At 31.8% G+C, this 18,528-nt stretch overlaps 1 protein-coding gene across 1 annotated transcript; it reads left to right on the top strand.

Moving 5' to 3' along the window:
* Positions 1-9,535: 9,535 nt before the first annotated feature.
* Positions 9,536-14,706, top strand: LOC109806450 (disease resistance protein Roq1). The gene is made up of 5 exons (XM_020368862.3): positions 9,536-10,139; positions 11,003-12,128; positions 12,342-12,596; positions 12,682-13,485; positions 13,580-14,706. The coding sequence occupies exons 1-5, from the start codon at positions 9,700-9,702 to the stop codon at positions 14,141-14,143; spliced, it is 3,189 nt and encodes a 1,062-aa protein (XP_020224451.2). The 5' UTR covers positions 9,536-9,699; the 3' UTR covers positions 14,144-14,706.
* The last annotated feature ends 3,822 nt before the right edge of the window (positions 14,707-18,528 follow it).

The raw sequence follows: 18,528 nt of genomic DNA, 5'->3' as shown, positions 1-18,528 counted from the left end.
CATATTTATAAATTTCTTTTATGTTGTAAACTAATTATTTGTTTTTTTTAACTAAAATTAAAGTTAAAATTACTGTTTGAAATCTCCCAAACCAAAACAAAGAAAGAATTATCCTATATTTGATTAGATTATATTCACTCAATTTGACCCTTTAGTGGGAAATGTGGGGTAAAGCAGAAATATTTAGATAAAATCAAATCTAAATGTTGGTAAGTTAAACGTTTAAGATTTAGAACTTAGATTCTGTAGTAAGAGTAGTAGTTATGATCATCCACATGGAGGTGGTGAAGGGAGGACTCCAATCGGAAGAAAAAACCTGCAACTTAGCTTGAACAAAAAATCTTATAATTTATGTTTGCTTTTAATTTTACGTACTTTTCATTCTTTTCAAATAAAAAATTATTCTCTTGGACCACTCCTTAGAAGGTTCCATGGCGCTCCACAAATAAAATAAAATACAATGTCAAAAGAAGTCCTGCTTGAAGGATAATTGAAACGTCATTGGATAATAGGAGACACCTAAAAAGACATATTCAACATGCGTGGTATACGTGAAACACATATTTAAAAAAATTCACATCTAAGGGGAATTATCTAAAAATAAGCAATTAAAATATAGATATTCTAGTGAAGCATGCATCCATTATTTGTACTTTGAATAAACGAAAAATTGGAAACAAGAAGAAAATAAACAACATAGAAAAAGGCAAAACTTCCACACTAGAAAAGCCAAAGCTGAAAAATAGTAACGAACTCAAGGCTCAGAAGAATCCTCATCACGGAGACTCAACCATAGGCAAGGGGAAAGGTTACCCTACATCAACAATCTCATCTCATGATCAAATCAAACAATCGAATGGAGATTAGAACCATCCACATGTCAACCACGATATCCACAAGTCACATCTACCCTTAACACCACACCAATATCTCAGGAGCTCTCCTGCTCCCACAAGTAGACAATCAGTAGAAGTCCTCCAAAAACTCCAACATCCACGATAGATGCCTGGAGAGACATCATAATACTCACCTTGGCAAGAACAACACAAGTTTCTTGCCAACCAATCAATTAGAGAAATCCCTAGAACACGCTTGGAGAGACATCACAATACTCACACGATAGGAATAACACCAAAATCATTATCACACATTTCATCCCCAAATGAAGACACTTGAAGAGGCATTACAATACTCACATGGTAGAGGCAACATTAGAGTCTCTACCATCCATCCATTCCCCAATACCAGATGCCTAGAAAGGCATTATAATACTCACCTAGCAGGGCATCACCAACATCTTACTAATCTCACCCTAAAACAAGGGTATTTCAGGCATTCCTTACTCGTCAATCCTAGGGACACTCCATAGACATCAATGGGAGGACTCCACCGAGTTCCTCAAATCAACAAATGACTCCAAGATTACCAGAGTACAATCCTGTCAAAGGTTACTACGTCCACCTTCACAAAGGGCATTGACATCTACACACTTTAGGTTTGGAGAGGACGTGTAGAAATACTCAACCTTGTAGGCCTAAAGAGGCCGCGTAGAAATACTCAACTTTGTAGGCTTGGAGAGGTCGTGTAGAAATACTTAACTTTGTAGGCCTAGAGATAGAGAGGCCACATAGAAATACTCAAAGGCCAGCTAAAGCCTTAATATCAGTCCAACCTGGAGAGGTTGAACTTATAATATACTCATTCCTTAACAAGCTTTGAATAAAACCTCAATCACACCATCACTGAACAAGTGACCAAGGGCATCAACATGGAGCATCTACACCAAGCCAAAAGTCTAGATGATAGATGCTGGTGGTCTCTCCAAGTGCCAGATTGAGGTAACTAGTTATCACCTTGAGCGATAATTTATGACAATGACCTGTGAGCAGCGAAGACCCGTCTACAACCGGCAGTATGTTATCCACTCCTTAAAGATTACCACTTATGCCCCCGGGTATAGGAGGAATTGTTCTGTGCAAAGGTTGTATAGAATTTTTATTTCACAAAATATAAAAATGTAACAAATAACAGTTTATTAAAGCCAAACTAACAATAGTTATTTACAAATAATGAAGGGGTAAAAATTTAAATTCAAAATTATATTTTTTTAATAAAATTGACATTAAATGGTCTGACCCTCTTAGCTTGTCCCAAGTGGAGTCGCCATCTGTCGTGACCAGATCCCCAAAAGAACATACATGTTGATTTATCATGTTTCTTCCTAGGGAAGGTTCTACATGAATCGATGGTTAGGCCCTAAAAATCTCACCAGTTTCAGAATGCCCAATAACTGGATTAAACCTCCACTGGTGGTTTTCGAAAAGGTGTTTCAGGTTCACAGAGTCACCATCGATATTTTACTCAAAACATCGAAAAAGAAAAGATTTTTGCAAATTCAGCTTTGGCCTTCACAACCAGAGTTGGGTTTGGGGGTCAATTACGTATGGAGAAGATGTTATCCACTCCACAACGCCTAAAATTAGTACCCTATGAAAAATTTACTAACAAAATAATATTTTAGTTTACATTTTTACCCCTATTTATTAAAACATGTATAAAAATTAATTATATTATGCCTAAAAATTCTAAATCATACTTATCACATATAAAGCATTTAAACAAATAAATAAAGTGATAAACAGAGAAAAGATTAAAAAATAAGAACCTCCAAAGTAAGACTTTTATAAATCTTCAAAACTTGAAGGTGCAATTTGGCAGCCTCCGACACTCTACAATAGTAACTCACAAAACTCTCAAAAAATTTAAACTAGAAGACTCCAAAATCCCTGTAATATATCAAGGATCGCTTAATCAAAAATTCTCATAGCACTGTTCTCAATTATTCAAAGAAATTCAGAGGGGGAGAGAAGTGTGTATTCCCCTTGCCAAGGGGTTACTTATATAACCATCTAGGAGGCAAAATCCTTCGAGAATCGTTAGATGTGGGACTTAGTCCTTTGAGTTTTTTTAGATGTGGGACTAAATCCACAAAAACAAATTTTTTAGGTGTTGTATGGGCCTCTAGAGAACTCATTAGCCGTTGGATCGTGCTGGTTCTTTGGTGGTATCTTCTCAATACATTGAGTTTTAACTTCAATGGTGGGATGATTGAAATTAGGTCTATAGCGAGAGATACTATCAAAACAAAAATGTTGTCCAGAATAAAACCCATTTTTAAGGTGTCGAACAAGGCCTCTAGAGAACTCGTTAGCCATTGGCTTGTGCTGGTTCTTAGGTGGTATCTTCTCAAGACATTGATCTTTGACTTCAATGGTGGGATTGTTGAAATTAAGTCTGTAATGAGAGGTACCATGAGAGAACAAACGTTGTTCAAAATAAGATTGTCGTGCACAGACTAGTGACAATTTTGACCCTTAGTGAATTTATTAACTGTTGGGTCGGGCTAAATTTTGGATGATAGTCTCCTAAGACATTTTTATTCTATCTCAACGATCGGATTAAGAAAATCTAGTCTAAGGTATGAGATGCTCTCTTCTTTATTCATCTTAGACATTTATTGAGCTTCCTTGAAGTCTTTTATGGTCACTCTATAACTTAGGAGCTTCAGAGTGTTTATTTTTGTGCCTCAAACAAAAACCAATGTTTACACATTTAAGGTGAATTTGCGAAAAATTTACATAAAAAAAATTAGAACTCAAATACAACAACAAACACATAGATATACTAAATATAATAACAAGGAAAAGAAAAAGATCATTTTAGAATAAGATTGAGTTTAACTTTATCTTAGGATAGATAAATTTCCTACTCAGAAAAAATCTAAATTCAACCCAGGATGGTGTTTTCCAAATCTTTCATATTATTAATAATAATGTATATTGATTAGATATCTATGTGATGATTATGGAATAAGTAGGAGGAGGTTATTGATTCGAGGAGATGGTCAGTAATTTAATTCACATGTTCAGTTAATTTTAGAGATTATTAATATAGATAAAAGTTGTTTTTTAATAGAAAAATTTAATTCACATGTTCAGTTAATTTTAGAGATTATTAATATAGATAAAAGTTGTTTTTTAATAGAAAAAAGTCATAAACGCGTATTTAGCACTAATTCTTGACCGAAAAGGAGATAATTTCTAAGTTGAAAGTGAACATATGACGTGTTTGTAATGTGAAAAACTACAACGAGTGCTTACTTTTCCACGAGCCAGTGAACATATGACGTGTATGTAATGTTTTCGTGTTTCCGTGAATCTTCTCCGAAATTACTAAATTAGCATTATAGCATCTTCATTGACTAAAATTTCATGAATCACCTTTCAGCCACAAGAGCAACTTCTACGAAATGTAAAGAAAATGTTATATATTAAAATATTGCGTATATATTTATTTACAGAAATGTTAGTTAATCAAAAATAATTTATATTGGATTTTTAATAATCCATGCGATGCATGAGATAAACAAAATATGTTAATATAATGGTTGATTCATTTGCTAATTAATTTTTTAATAATATGAAGAATGGATTTTAACTTTAACAAATAATAAATTGTGTTGAAGTTTTTAAATTTAATGTTTATGATTTCATGAATTATGGTACTCTACATGCATCTAGTAACATGTTTTATTTGTCCAAGATCTTGTTCATTTTAGATCTGACCCTTTTTAAGCTTCTCTAATGAAGTTTTCATCTGTCTGAACTCGAAAATTTTTGATCTTATCCATAAATGGTTTAAACTTCCATTTTGAAAATCTCATCAATTAGAGAATGTCCGGATAGTAGACTAATCTCTAACTAATGATTTTGAAAAGAGTTCATAGAGTCTCCACCGATGTTTTACTCAAAACATCAAAAAAAGGAGAAAAAAAAGTTTTAAAATTGCCAAAATGGCCTTTACAACCGGAATTTGGGTTTTGGGTCGATTACATATAGGGAAGGTGTTAGGCACTCTACGAGGTCCTAAATCGGTATCTTATGATGAAATTAGTGCAATCGAGAATAATAATTTAAATATTTGGTTCCCTTTATTAATGGTTATTTATATGCTTGCATAAAACATATGTTGGTCTTCTCATCATCTGAACTGTTGCAATTGCATCCAAATCCTCCCAAATAGCCATTAGACTCTTCTTACCCTTATTTTTGGAAGACCACCTCTTTCTTTGAGAAAGGCTGTCTATTTTCATGTGGCCAGGCTTCTTACATTCATAACAAATAACTTCATTGTTGCCGGTTTGACTTGGCTTCTAAATCTTTCCTTCCTTTTGTGGAAGTTCCTTAATCTTCATTTCTTCTTTAGCATCTCCTTTAACTTTTTAGACATGAGAGATATCTCACCGTTTATAAAGTTCTCAGAACTTTCATTAAGTTGTTAAACTCAGATTCTGCTTTCAGTGTTTTCCTTTTCTATTTCTTCTTGTTGGACTTGCCACCCTTCAAAGCAATAGTTTCATTTGCTTTAGGGTGATCTTTGTTGTTCAAGTGAACCTCATGAACTCATAAATCTCCAAGAAGTTCAACAAGAGTGAGAACTTTAAGATATGCACTTCTAAGATAGTTGTGGCTTTGGGTCCCCAAAACCTTAGGAAGGTTGTCCAAGATCTTGACCCATTTAGAATTGTTTAGAATCTTCCAAACATTTCATCTATGGATTCACTTTCCTTCATGGAGAACAACTCAGATGGAACACTGGGGTTTTTGTATTGGTTTTTCTCAACCATCATGACTACATCCAGTTCTCAATCCAACTAGATTAAATTCCACTATCTTTAAACAAAAATATAAGTATTCTTTTAATAAGTCACTTCTAGCTCAACCCTAAGTATTCTTTGACTAGTCTCTTTAAGTAACTACCTAAGTATTCTTTTAACAACAAGCCTCTCCAAGATTAACAACCAAGTATTATTTTACAGTCAAGTCTCTCCATGCTCAAAATAAGTATTCTTTTTAAACAAGCCTTTTTAGGCTCAACCTTATAACAATAGTTATAAGGTTACACAAGTGTTGTATTCGTCTCACTTAGACACTATACAACCAATAGAGAACAATGAGTGTTTACAAGAAAGAAAAGATTTACAAAGAGTACAACCAATAGTTTATAAGTTTGCTTCGTCTGTCATTATCATCTTTCCTTGTCATGGCAAGTGATCATTTGGCTTAATTAATGCAAGCATTAATTGCATTTCACCAAATGGTAGCTCTTATCTGATTAAGGAGGTTACTTATTATATTTTCATACCAAACTGAGCTTACAAAGGTAATGCCATCGTATTGTAGTAGCAGTAGAGACTTTATCTACTTTTCTTTGTGATTTCAAGGATCTTTGTCTTTGGTCCTAACGAAAAGTATGATTTTGTTCTCTTTAATAGATTTGTGAGTTTTGAGATAATCTTCTAGGAATGATGATTTTTTTGTTTGTGGGAGATAAAGACCTTCATGAAGTGATTTCAATAAATAATAAATAGAAAAAAAATGATTTCTTAAGAACAAAAAATGAGCATTCATGGTTTTGGATTACAGGTGTGGTTGTGCACTGTTTAGTTTTTTAAAAAATTAAATGAAAATGAACTAGACCATTGATGAAGTTATTTTATGGTATTTTTCCGAGAGGATATTTTATAATAGTTATTTTTTATCAGAGGAACATAATCGAATTTTACTTATGAGTTCTCTATTTATAGAGAAAATTTGTTATGAAAAATCAAATATTAATATTGTCTTATTCTAAAAACAAGGAAATAAATCATAAAATAATAAAAACAGGTTAAATCTAACAATTTGAAATATAAATAAAAATATTCTTATAAAAAATTAATTTATTCTTCTAAAGATATTTAGGCATATTTCCAACACTCCTCCTTGACTGAATATCTTTATCAACTAATTTAAATTTGAATTTCAAAATCTGTCTTTTCTCTTTTTAATCAGTTTCTTCTTTTTGTAATTTTTGTTGCAATTCTTCTTGAGTGGAACCACTTTAGCATTTGTCTTGAACTTCTCTTTTGAAGGTGGTTTTTCATCATCTTCATTCTCCTCTTGATCATCAAACTTCTTTTGAAGACATGTATCTTTGTGCTCTTCTCTTCTATCTTCATTTATAAGTGGCTCCTCCTTCTCCAAAATTTGAAGTAAAACTCTTGCCTTTTATATGAATATTGAACACTTTTTGTTTACATCTTTAATCACACAATTATTATCTTCAAATAACACTTTATAGCCTTTTCCCAACAACTGAGCAACACTCAATAAATTTTGATTAATATCCGGAACGTATAAAACATTAGATATTAATTTCAAACCTAAATGACTTTGAATAATCAGTGTTCCTTTGCCTTTTACTGTAAGGTGTGCTTCATTCCCCATTTGGACTTTAGAGATATCAGTTTTGTTGAGTTCTTTGAAGAGTTCTCAGTCATAAGTCATATGGTTTGTACAACCACTATCAATAATTCAAGCTTTTGAGGGTTTTTTGGTCATAAAGCATGACATGAAAGTAGTTGTTCTTCTTCCTCTTCTTGTTGATCTTCAACAATGTTGGCTTCTTCTTGTTGCTCATGAGATTTGCATACATATTTTTGGTGTCCTAATTGTCTGCACTTGTCACATTTTGAATCAGGGTCTCCACCAACATCTCTGTTATGGATGATTAGTCTTTTTGCAATAAGGACATGGTGGAAAAATTTTAGTGCTATTATTTTGACTATTCTCTTAGAACAATTCCTTCTTCTTGTTTTTGACACCATTGTTGTTCTTCCATTTGACTAAATATACACCCTTCATAGATTCTTCTTCTCTCATAAGCCTCTTTTGTTCTAATGTTTGCAATACATGTAACACCTCTGCTAAAGTGATCTTACTAAGATCCTTTGTGTTCTCCAAGATCGTTATTGAAGCTTCATATCTTTCAGGTATAGTTACTAGATTTTTTTCAACAATTCTAGAAGCAAGAAATTGTGTTCCTAGTAACCGTACCTTATTAGCAATGCCAAGTAATTTGTCTGAGTATTGTTTGATTGTCTCAATCTCCTTCATTCTTTGTATCTCAAATTCTCTCATTAAATTTAATACTTGCATGTTTCAATCCTTTCATCTCCAACATATTCTTCCTTTAGATAATCCCAAATTGCTTTTTCCAATTTGAGAGTCATGATCCTGGTAAAAACATTTTGTGAAACACAGGCAAAGAGACAACATTTTGCCTTTGCCATCTTGATTTTCTTTTCCTCGTGAATTTTCATTTGGGCTACGGTAGGATTGTTTGGTAACGTGGAAACATCATAATCTTCTTCTATGACTTCCCAAAGTTCTAAAGCATCTAGGTATGCCTCCATTCTCACTGCCCAAAGATCATAACTTTTTCCATAAGTGGGGAAATTTTTGAAAAGTTTATTTTTGCTTCCATCTCCAAAGGTCGTAACCTTAGCTCTGATACTAATGATGGTGTTATTTTATGGTATTTTTCTGAGAGGATATTTTATAAGAGTTATTTTTTATCAGAGAAGCATAATCTAATTTTATTTATGAGGTCTCTATTTATAGATAAAATTTGTTATACAAAATCAAATATTGATATTATCTTATTCTTAAAACAAGAAAACAAATCATAAAATAATCAAAATAGATTATATCTAAATATTTAAAATATAAATAAAATATTCTTATAAAAACTAATTTATTCTCTTAAAGATATTTAGGCATATTTCTAACAACCATTTAACTATTTTTTAATAAGGTGTACCTCGTCGTGTTTTATTTTAACTACACGTTATTTGTATGAAATATCACCTATTCTATAGATAATAAAATCTTTACTGAAAATTTGATTTATCTTTGTGAAGTATCATCTCCTTACTAAATTCGATCTAGTAGTGAAAATGTGGAAAATTCAGTACTTTGTACAATGTTTTAATTAAGTTCTAACAAGTGAACATGTGAATAAAGAGGCGTAATTTGTTTTACTTTAATTAGTTGTTTTATGGTTGAGTTTATAATAAAAAGTATTTATATATTAACTAATATTTTAATTGATGTGATACATAAACATATTTATTATATATAATTAAAATTTATAATAAAATAATTTTTTAATATGTACATTTTGTATATTAAATATTTATTATATATAATAAAAATTATGGTAAATTATATATATAATTTTTTTATATGAATATATAAATTATATTTAAAATTTGTTAGAAAGATATTATTAAATACATAAATAAAATTTTATATTTAAGATAAATAATTTATATTATGATAAGAAAAATATTTTAATTATTGATAATTTATTTTAAAATATTATAATTTAATTTATAAATAAATATGATAAATAAAAAATTGAATTAGATAACAAAAATTAAAATAGAATCTTTAAAATAACTTTTTGTCAAAAAAAAAAATAGTTCCTTAGAGTGATTGCCTTTTAATATACATGAGTTAAAAAGTATATTTAATATTTCATTCAGGTGATTGTTTTTTTGTTTACGATGAACGTGATGGGGTTAAAATTGATGACGTTATTTATCCATCTTCTCCAATGCCTATCCTAGTGGATACCTTTTTAATTTTTCCTTTTTTATTTTTTTGCAGTCTACTTTATTCCCATGGATGGGTGAAGTGAATTTATATCTTGAAGGAATACAAGACAAAAAGTATCATTTGCCAAGTACTATAGTACATGATCGTTTAAAGCCTTGTACAGTTGAGGTTTTGTTAAAACATTGACAAAGATTCCATGAGTAGGTGGACCTATGATGTTTTCCTCAGTTTTAGAGGAGAGGATACCCGCTTTGGTTTCACTGGTCATCTCTACAGTGCTTTAATCCAAAGGGGGATCAAGGCTTTCATGGATGATGAGGGGCTTAAGAGAGGGGAACAAATTTCACCCGCCATTTTCAATGCCATTCAAGAGTCTAGGATGGCCATCATTGTGTTCTCCAAAACCTATGCATCCTCAACATGGTGCCTTGAAGAGCTTGTCAAAATCCTCAATTGTAAGAGAACCAAGGAACTTGTAGTTTATCCACTGTTTTACAACGTGGATCCTTCAGAGGTGCGGCATCAGAGGGAATGTTATGGCCAACAATTGGCTATGCATGACAAACAGAAAGTGCAAAACTGGAGCCTGGCTTTGCATGAAGCTGCCAATCTTGCAGGGTGGCATTTTAAAGAAGGGTACAACTATACCTCTCTTGTCCCATTTCTTTTTTCTTCTTAATTATTTATTTTCTTAAAATTTAGTCTTTAACCGAGCTGATTTCTGATTTATGTACTCACTAGTCACTACACTTGAGAAACTTCTCCAAAAATACTTATCAAAGAAAAAATAAAACAGTTTTTTGTGGAAACATCAAAACTCTCGGGTATAACTTTTCCAACAAAACTCTCGGGTATAACTTTTCCAACAACAAAAAAATTACAAATTAATTTATGTATAAGTTGATTTTAACATATGAAAAAGTTTATTTCATTTTTTCTTTCTATTTTCTTTTTCTAAAAATGTTTTTAGTGATGTTTATCCGAACAAAGTATATAAATTTTGTTATTGACTTATTGTTTTGTGTAACATCAATGAAGATGAAAAATGAAATACACCACTTGTGATCATAGTTGCGTATACAGGAGAATTGATTTGTATTCAATTAACATCTAACAAACCCTATAGTAGCTAGGTAATGCGCGCTCACATGATGTTGGGACGATTCATTTAGCAGGAAATTCCATGTTTGATTCCCGTTGTGCAAAAGTTTTTTTGGACCAACGATTGTTACAATATAGCTAGTGAAATTAGTCTATGGCAGTTAATTGGGGATACCTGTGGATGGACAAAAAAACTTAACATCTAAACATAATTAAGGAAGTAACTCTTACTCCTTCCTTTCCTTCTTTATCCCCTACTTAAAAGCTTCCAGCCATACCATAAATGAAGTAACGTTTTATCTTTTCAACAATTGTCTATCTAGCTTCTTTCTTTATTTGTAATAAATGAAATTCAAGATGGATTTTATTTGAGTATCTACATTTTTGTAATTTCACAGAAAAGAGTATGAATATGAATTTATCAGACGGATTGTTGAAATGGTGGACATGTCAAAGCGCAATCTTATACCTATTGATAAATATCTAGTTGGACTCGAGTCACGTGTACCTAAAATAATATTCCGTTTGCAACTCTCTGCTCCCACTGTGATCATGGTCGGAATATGTGGAGTTAGTGGAATAGGTAAAACCACTCTGGCTCAAGCTTTGTATGATTCCATCTGCCAGCAATTTGAAGGTTCATGCTTTCTTAGTGATGTTGGAGGAAATTCAGCCAAATATGGGTTAGCACATCTCCAAGAGAAAATTCTTTCCGAAATAGCTGGTGAGAATATCAAGGTGGTAAATGAGAACAAAGGAATTTCAATTCTAATTAGGAAGTTGCAAGGCAAAAGGGTTCTTTTGATACTTGATAACGTGGACGAGCCTGAGCAATTGGAGTATTTAGCAGGAGAATGCAATTGGTTTGGTTTGGGCAGTAGAATTATCATAATTAGCAGGTACAAAGATGTTCTAGCTGTTCATGGAGTTGAAAATATATATGATGTACCTAAATTAGAAAATCATGAAGCTAAGCAACTTCTAAGTTCCATGGTATTCAAGGGACCTATAACTGATTATTGTAATTCGTTTTTGGAACGTGCAATTCACTGTTCCCATGGCCTTCCATTGCTTTTGAAGGATATTGGTTCTGCTTTGTCAGAAAAAATGAAGGTTATTGGTTCTGATTTGTCAGAAACATCATTGGATGAATTGGAGATTACACTAGACAGATATGAAGGAGTTTGTGATGGAGAAGTTCAGAGTATACTTCGTGTGAGTTATGATAGTTTGAGTGAATGTGACAGGAGCATTTTCCTTGACATTGCATGTTTCTTCGTTGGAGAGCCACTATCATATGTTGAGGAAATACTATCAGCTTGTGGTTTCTATCCAGAATATAGTATTAGCAAACTTAGTGAAAGATCTCTCCTATCCATTGCTCCCGGTGGCAGGTTGATTATGCATGACCATATGATAGACATGGCCAGGAAAATAGTGCAACAGGAATCACCCCTGCATCCTGGATATCGAAGTAGATTATGGTTTCCTCAAGATGTTCTTCAAGTTTTAAATGAAAATGAGGTAAGAGCTATATTCATTGATTTTATGTATTTTAGATTTAACTGATTATATGAGAAACAAGCCTTTATGTTGCCTCCAATTTAACATTTATTATGTTAGCATATACTGGTATGCTTTTTGCTTTACAATTTGAATTTACATTTATACGTTCTTCTCTTTGAAATTTGACATATAAAGTTGCATTTACTATTTAACTTATTCTTGCTTTGAAAGGGAACGGATACAATAGAAGTTATGATGTTGGCTGACATACCCCAAGGAAATGATGTACTAAAGTTGAGCGACAGAGCCTTCAAAAATATGAAAAGCCTGAGAATACTAATTCTTAAGGATGACATATATCATGGGGTCCCCCAACATCTCCCAAATAGCTTAAGAGTTCTGTTATGGAGTGGATATCCTTCAGGGTGTTTACCACCTGATTTTTTTAAATTGCCTTCTGAGTGTCTCATTTTGGACAAGTTCAAGGTATGTATGTGTGTGAATTTGTTCCTTTGGCCTAAAATAATAGTCTCTAGTATATTGTGTAACTATTGCACTCTTCTGTTTGCAGAATATGGCATATTTGATTAAAATGGATTTCACTGATTGTGAATTTTTGTCAGAAGTACCTGACATTTCTGAAATTCCACACTTGAGGATATTGTATCTAGATAATTGTATAAATTTGGTTAAGGTTCATGATTCTGTTGGATTTCTTGGTAATCTTGAAGAGCTGACTGCAACAGGATGCACTAGTCTAAAAACAATTCCATTAGCATTCAAGTTGGTATCTCTCAGAGAGCTCTCTTTTGGTGAGTGCTCAAGACTAGTGAGGTTTCCAGAAATATTGTGTGAGATAGAAAATTTGAAATATCTCAACTTGTGTCAAACTGCCATAGAGGAATTACCATATTCTATTGGAAATCTTAGAGGGCTTGAATCTTTAAATCTAATGGTATGTACCAGACTTGATAAGTTACCCAGTAGCATTTTTAGTCTACCAAGACTTAAGGAAATTCAAGCTGATTCATGTAGAAGGTTTGACATTTCTATTGAGTGTGAAGATCATGGACAACTGACAATAACTGTTTCTCCAAACAATGTTTATCTATATCTGAGCTCTTGCAACTTAACAACTGAACATCTTGTTACTTGTCTTAGTGGTTTTGCCAACGTTATACATTTGGACATATCTTACAATAATTTAACAGCTCTTCCAGCATGCATTAAAGAATGTATCCATTTGAAGACTCTTCTTCTAAACAATTGCAAGCAGCTTAAAGACATTTTAGAAATTCCCCCAAAATTACAAGACATAGATGCATTGAACTGCACATCATTGACATCCCAGTCATCAAGTGTACTATTGAGCCAGGTTTCAATTTTCTTCTTTGATTTTTCCTGTTTGAATTTTCTTGTATTAACTAATGTAATATTTTTTTGCTGTTACAAAATTTTTGTGTGATCAGGCACTTCATGCAACTGGGCAGAAAACTGTAATTCTTCCAGGGTCAAGGATTCCAAGATGGTTTGATCACTGTAGCAGCGAAAGATCCATAACTTTCTGGGGTCGTGGGAGATTCCCAGGGATTTGCTTGTGTGTTTCTTTTGGGATATTGGAAAATCCACCTTTTCATTTTAAAGTTGGATTGTGTGTAGTCATCAACGGGCACAAAAGGATTTTCTCTCAACGTTGTTACAGTTGGTCAATTGAGACAGATCATGTGTGGCTATTTGATCTAACTGCCCATATTCGTAGTGAAGATCTCAGACAGACATTTGTGGAGAGTGATTGGAATCATGTGAAGATTTCATACTGTGATTGTCAAATGGAACACAATTCATGCATACGAGTTGAGGATGGAGCAAGAAGGATGGCCATTGTGAAATGGTGTGGAATACACGTATACAGGGAATATAGTAGAATGGAGGATATCTTATTTACGAAGACCAGAAATGTACAAGAAAATAATAGAAGTAAAAGGGTTGGTAGTGAGGTTTTGGATTCGGAGAAACGTCAAAGGAAAAGTTGAAAGCAATTTATCTAACTGGGGATGAATCCATTGTTGAACCATCAAATTGCCTATGTTGATTGTACAAATCTACTTGATATCATTACTTTCTATTTTCTACAGGCCAAAAGGCAGTATACATACAAATTCTGAAAGTTTAAGGAAGAAACAACATGCTAAAATTATTTCCAAATATTCTCCCCTCCCCAAACCCACAAATAATCTGAATCATGATTTCCTAAACATGTACAGAATATGTTTATGCACTTTCACAACGTCCCCTTTAAAATTGAAGCATGAACCACTGGTGTCTACCTAGTGGGAGGGGAGATTGGAGTAATATGCAAAGGATTCTAGATTTAAATCTTGGCGTCGTTATTGTAATTTTGATAAAAACCAAAAAAATGCCCCAACTTTGCAAAAAGAATTTCAGTGTCAACCAAGTTGACACTTGATAAATTTATATACAAGTTGGTTGTATGTGTGAATGGGAGGAATAGTAATACCTTGTACTTTTTATTGAAAATTAGAGAAAGGTTTGTTTGTTTAAATTATTTTTCTTATAAAAACCTTTTTTTAATGAATCTTTATGTTACAAATTTGTGAGTTGTTCCCTTATAAAGGTGCTCTGATCTTGAGAATTATTAACGAGTAGAAAGTTGTAAGAAATGGATAGTAGAGGGCTTAGGAATGTGATGTGTGTCGCTATTTGTGTTGAGGTAAGTCTAAGTTATGCTTAGTTGTGTATAAAATCTAAGCTTTGCTTAATCATTGGTGAAGTCTAGACTTTGTTTAGTAAGCATTAAGTTCAAGTATTGCTTAGTCATTTGACAGTTATGCATTGTATTGAATGATAGAGTTCATGCATCTATGCATCTTTTGTTGGAGATATTGATCTGCAAATCCAGTTAAGAGGGTCTCTTTGATCTCTTATCTTGGCCTTGGGGTTTTTAATAATAGAGAATTTCCTGTCAACACATGTGATAAAGTCATAATCATGCCCGGGTAGGAAACCTCGATTAGCTCCGGGTGGATTTTCTTCTTAGTGAGAGTTGATGTGTTGCTTATCCATTATGTTCTAATTTGTGTTTTTCATGTAATCCTAGGATGCCTTGTATGCGCATTGTGCTAAGAGTTAATTGTTCCACCAAGGCTGTCCCTGGACATCATCTAGAGGTGTGACTGTCTTAGGCCCATGACTAAAAGGGATCCAAATTTAAATATATATATATATAGTTGTGAAATTTTTTACATTACTTTCAAAAATAAATTAAACTTAAATATGTTTTTAATTTATATAAAATGAACATGTTTTCATTTTTATCCTTATAATTTTTTTCTTATAATTATAAATAAACATTATTTTTAATCCATGTAAAATGAATAAATTTTAATTTTGGTCTCTATAAAATATTTTTATTTAGTTTTCATCCTTTTAAAATCTAACTTTATTGTTTTAGTCCTTAGTGTTCATTTTAAGATGGATAAATAACATAGATTACAAGAATATATAATATTTTTTAGAAACGTGACATGTTGACATGTTATTACAAGCAGTTATAGTAGTAGTTAAGATGATCACTTAACTATATAATAAATATATAAGTAGTTAAAAATGTTTACATAATAATATGAACTAAAAATATAGTTTCAAATTTTTAGGGATGAAAAATAATATATGTATATATAAGGATCAAAATCAAATTCTCTCACTTTATAGAAACTAAAAATATGTTTTAACCATAAAATTATTATTTATATATCTTTTTAATTTCTAAATATAAATTATGATATGATTATAAATTCTTTTTATTATTAGCTTTTTATGTATTATATTCATAAAAAGATTAAAATGTGTTCTTGCTCTCTATATAATATTTCAAGTTTAGATTTAGTCTTTTAAAATTTTTGTCCTATTTTGATTCTTTTTAATTTGGAAAAACATCACTTTTGGTCCTCGTAGTTATTTTTAACACCTTATAATAAACGATAGTATAGAAGTAAGTTGAATGAAAAATATAGTTTAGTTTTTTAAGGTTTGTTATTTCATTATGTTATTTGTTTAATATAATAAAACCTGTTATTTTTAATTAAGTCATGCATTTAATTTTATACTATAAATTTTTAAAATATTTATATATAAGGACTCATACTAACAAGTCATTAGTTTGAGTCGTATTGGATTCGATTCTTTTAAGTAAGGTAATTGGATATCTAATCAGGTTATTTGATAGAGGTTAGTTATCGGTAAAGTTGATATATATTTCATAACATAGCATATTTATCATTAAATACTTACAAAATAAACAACTCAACTTAGCTACCCTCCCAATATATACAACAAAAAGTTTCTTAAGTTAGGACAATAATATAGTAAACCTAATCCAAACCTGTTGATCTATAAAAAGTCAGTAAATGTAGATCGTCACCAAGAATCCTTTAAATCCACCATCTCCTCATTTTCATGCTTAAGTGTATGTTTGTTGGATAGCTGTTGAACACTATCAAAGTTGTTAGAACCAGATGGAGTGTAAAGCCATCAATTAACTATACCAGGCTCATAGTAAGGGATCATTCTAGTGCCTAAGTCTATTACATTAATAGTCATATTTTAGTATATCTTTCTTTATATGTTTTTGCCTTATTTGATTTCTTTTAGTGTCATATATTCATATATTAGTTTAGATTTGTGTTAGTGAGTCATTTAGGACTTAGTTGTAAATTTTACTAAATTTCTGTAATAATTTTCTCTTTTGACATAGTTTCTTATGCAACCCATATATGGAGCTATACAACTCGGAATTGAGAAAAATTGGTGTCTCTGGAAAGATAAGAGGGAGATCTACAACTTCTTCTTTGAGAGAAAAAATCAGTTCAGACGTTTTTAGACCCAACATCATGCCTCAAGCTCGCGGCCCTGCACTGAAATTTTCAACTTGTCTTGAAACTGTTTAGTTGTAGTTAATTAGGTTTTAGGAGTGTAATTAATGGGATGGACCCTTAGTTTAGGCCCATTACTTTGTCTTTAAATTCATGTAATGAATTTTTGCATTTAACTTGTACTCTCAGTTTTCAAATTTAGGATTTCTTACTCAAGAAGTTTCTCTTAAATTCTCTTTTCTCTTCTCTTCGCTTTTTTTTTTTCTCTCTCTCACACAAAATTTCTCTCTTCTCTACTGGAATTGGTTGAAGCAACATGATTATGAGGCAAGACTAATTCATCAATCGGTTTAGGGTTTTAGGAGTGTAATTAGTGGGCTGGATCCTTAGTTTAGGCCCATTACTTTGTCTTTAAATTCATGTAATGACTCTTTGCATTTAACTTGTACTCTCATTTTTCAGATTTGGAATTTCTTACTCAAGAAGTTTCTCTTAAATTCTCTTTTCTCTTCTCTTTGTTTTTTTTTCTCTCTCACACACAAAATCTATCTCTTTTCTACTGGAATTGACTGAAGCAACATGATTATGAGGCAAGGCTAATTCATCAATCGGTTTAGGGTTTCAAGAACTACGGCAAATTTGAGTTCCTAATTTTTTACTGAATGAATTCTCTCTTCCTCTTCTCTTTTCTGTTTAGGATAATTTCATTTTTCATGATATTTAATTTTCATTTTGAATCATAAACAAAAATGAGAAGATGCAATTTCATATTTGAAATAACCTAAATCAACCAATTCAATTCGATTACCGTTCTTGAATTTTGTTGAAACCTTGAGTTTGCGATTGCAATTCTTATTTCAATGGAATTCACAAAATAGATTTAGATTTCTGTATTAATTAATTTCGAATTAAATTAGGTTGGTTAAGAATTCATATTTGTTGTGAACAATGAAAATTACACCGTGGAAATTGAAACAATATTGAACTAATATTTGATAATATTGAAATTCTGTGTAGAGATTATATCTTCTCTTTTCTATATTGTTGTTTATAATTTGTTTGAAATAAAATTTCTCCAAACCTAACCTAACTCAATTGCATGATAAAAAAACAGAAATAGAATGAACTTGTGTCCTTGAGAGATGACCTAGGTTAGTTCTCTATATTACAAAATTTTTTAGAAACCTAGTTTTGTTTAATAATGACTCGGCAACGCTATCATACATCATTCATACGATGGTCAAGCTATTGAGCATCATCCATATCATCATTTGCTAGTAAAGGTGGTGGTGCTCTAAAATAATCGTCGAGAGTAGTATTAGATATAGTAAAATGAAGTGTCATCTATTAAAGTGGGAGCTAAAACTTAGGAATAAGTGACATAAAAGAGAAGGTAACTAGATCCTAGTAAGTAAAGAATTTGATATCCGCAATGAAACTCCAAGCACCCCATCAAAGTATAACCTATTTGCAAGTTCCTTATCCCATAAAAGTGGTCTATCTATCTGAACCGTGAGTACATAACA

Source organism: Cajanus cajan, chromosome 10 (assembly GCF_000230855.2).
Source record: "Cajanus cajan strain Asha chromosome 10, NIPB_CcT2T_4, whole genome shotgun sequence".
Classification (NCBI taxonomy): domain Eukaryota; kingdom Viridiplantae; phylum Streptophyta; class Magnoliopsida; order Fabales; family Fabaceae; genus Cajanus; species Cajanus cajan.
Note: the sequence above shows the minus strand (reverse complement) of the source record. Positions and strands in the feature narration are given on the sequence as shown.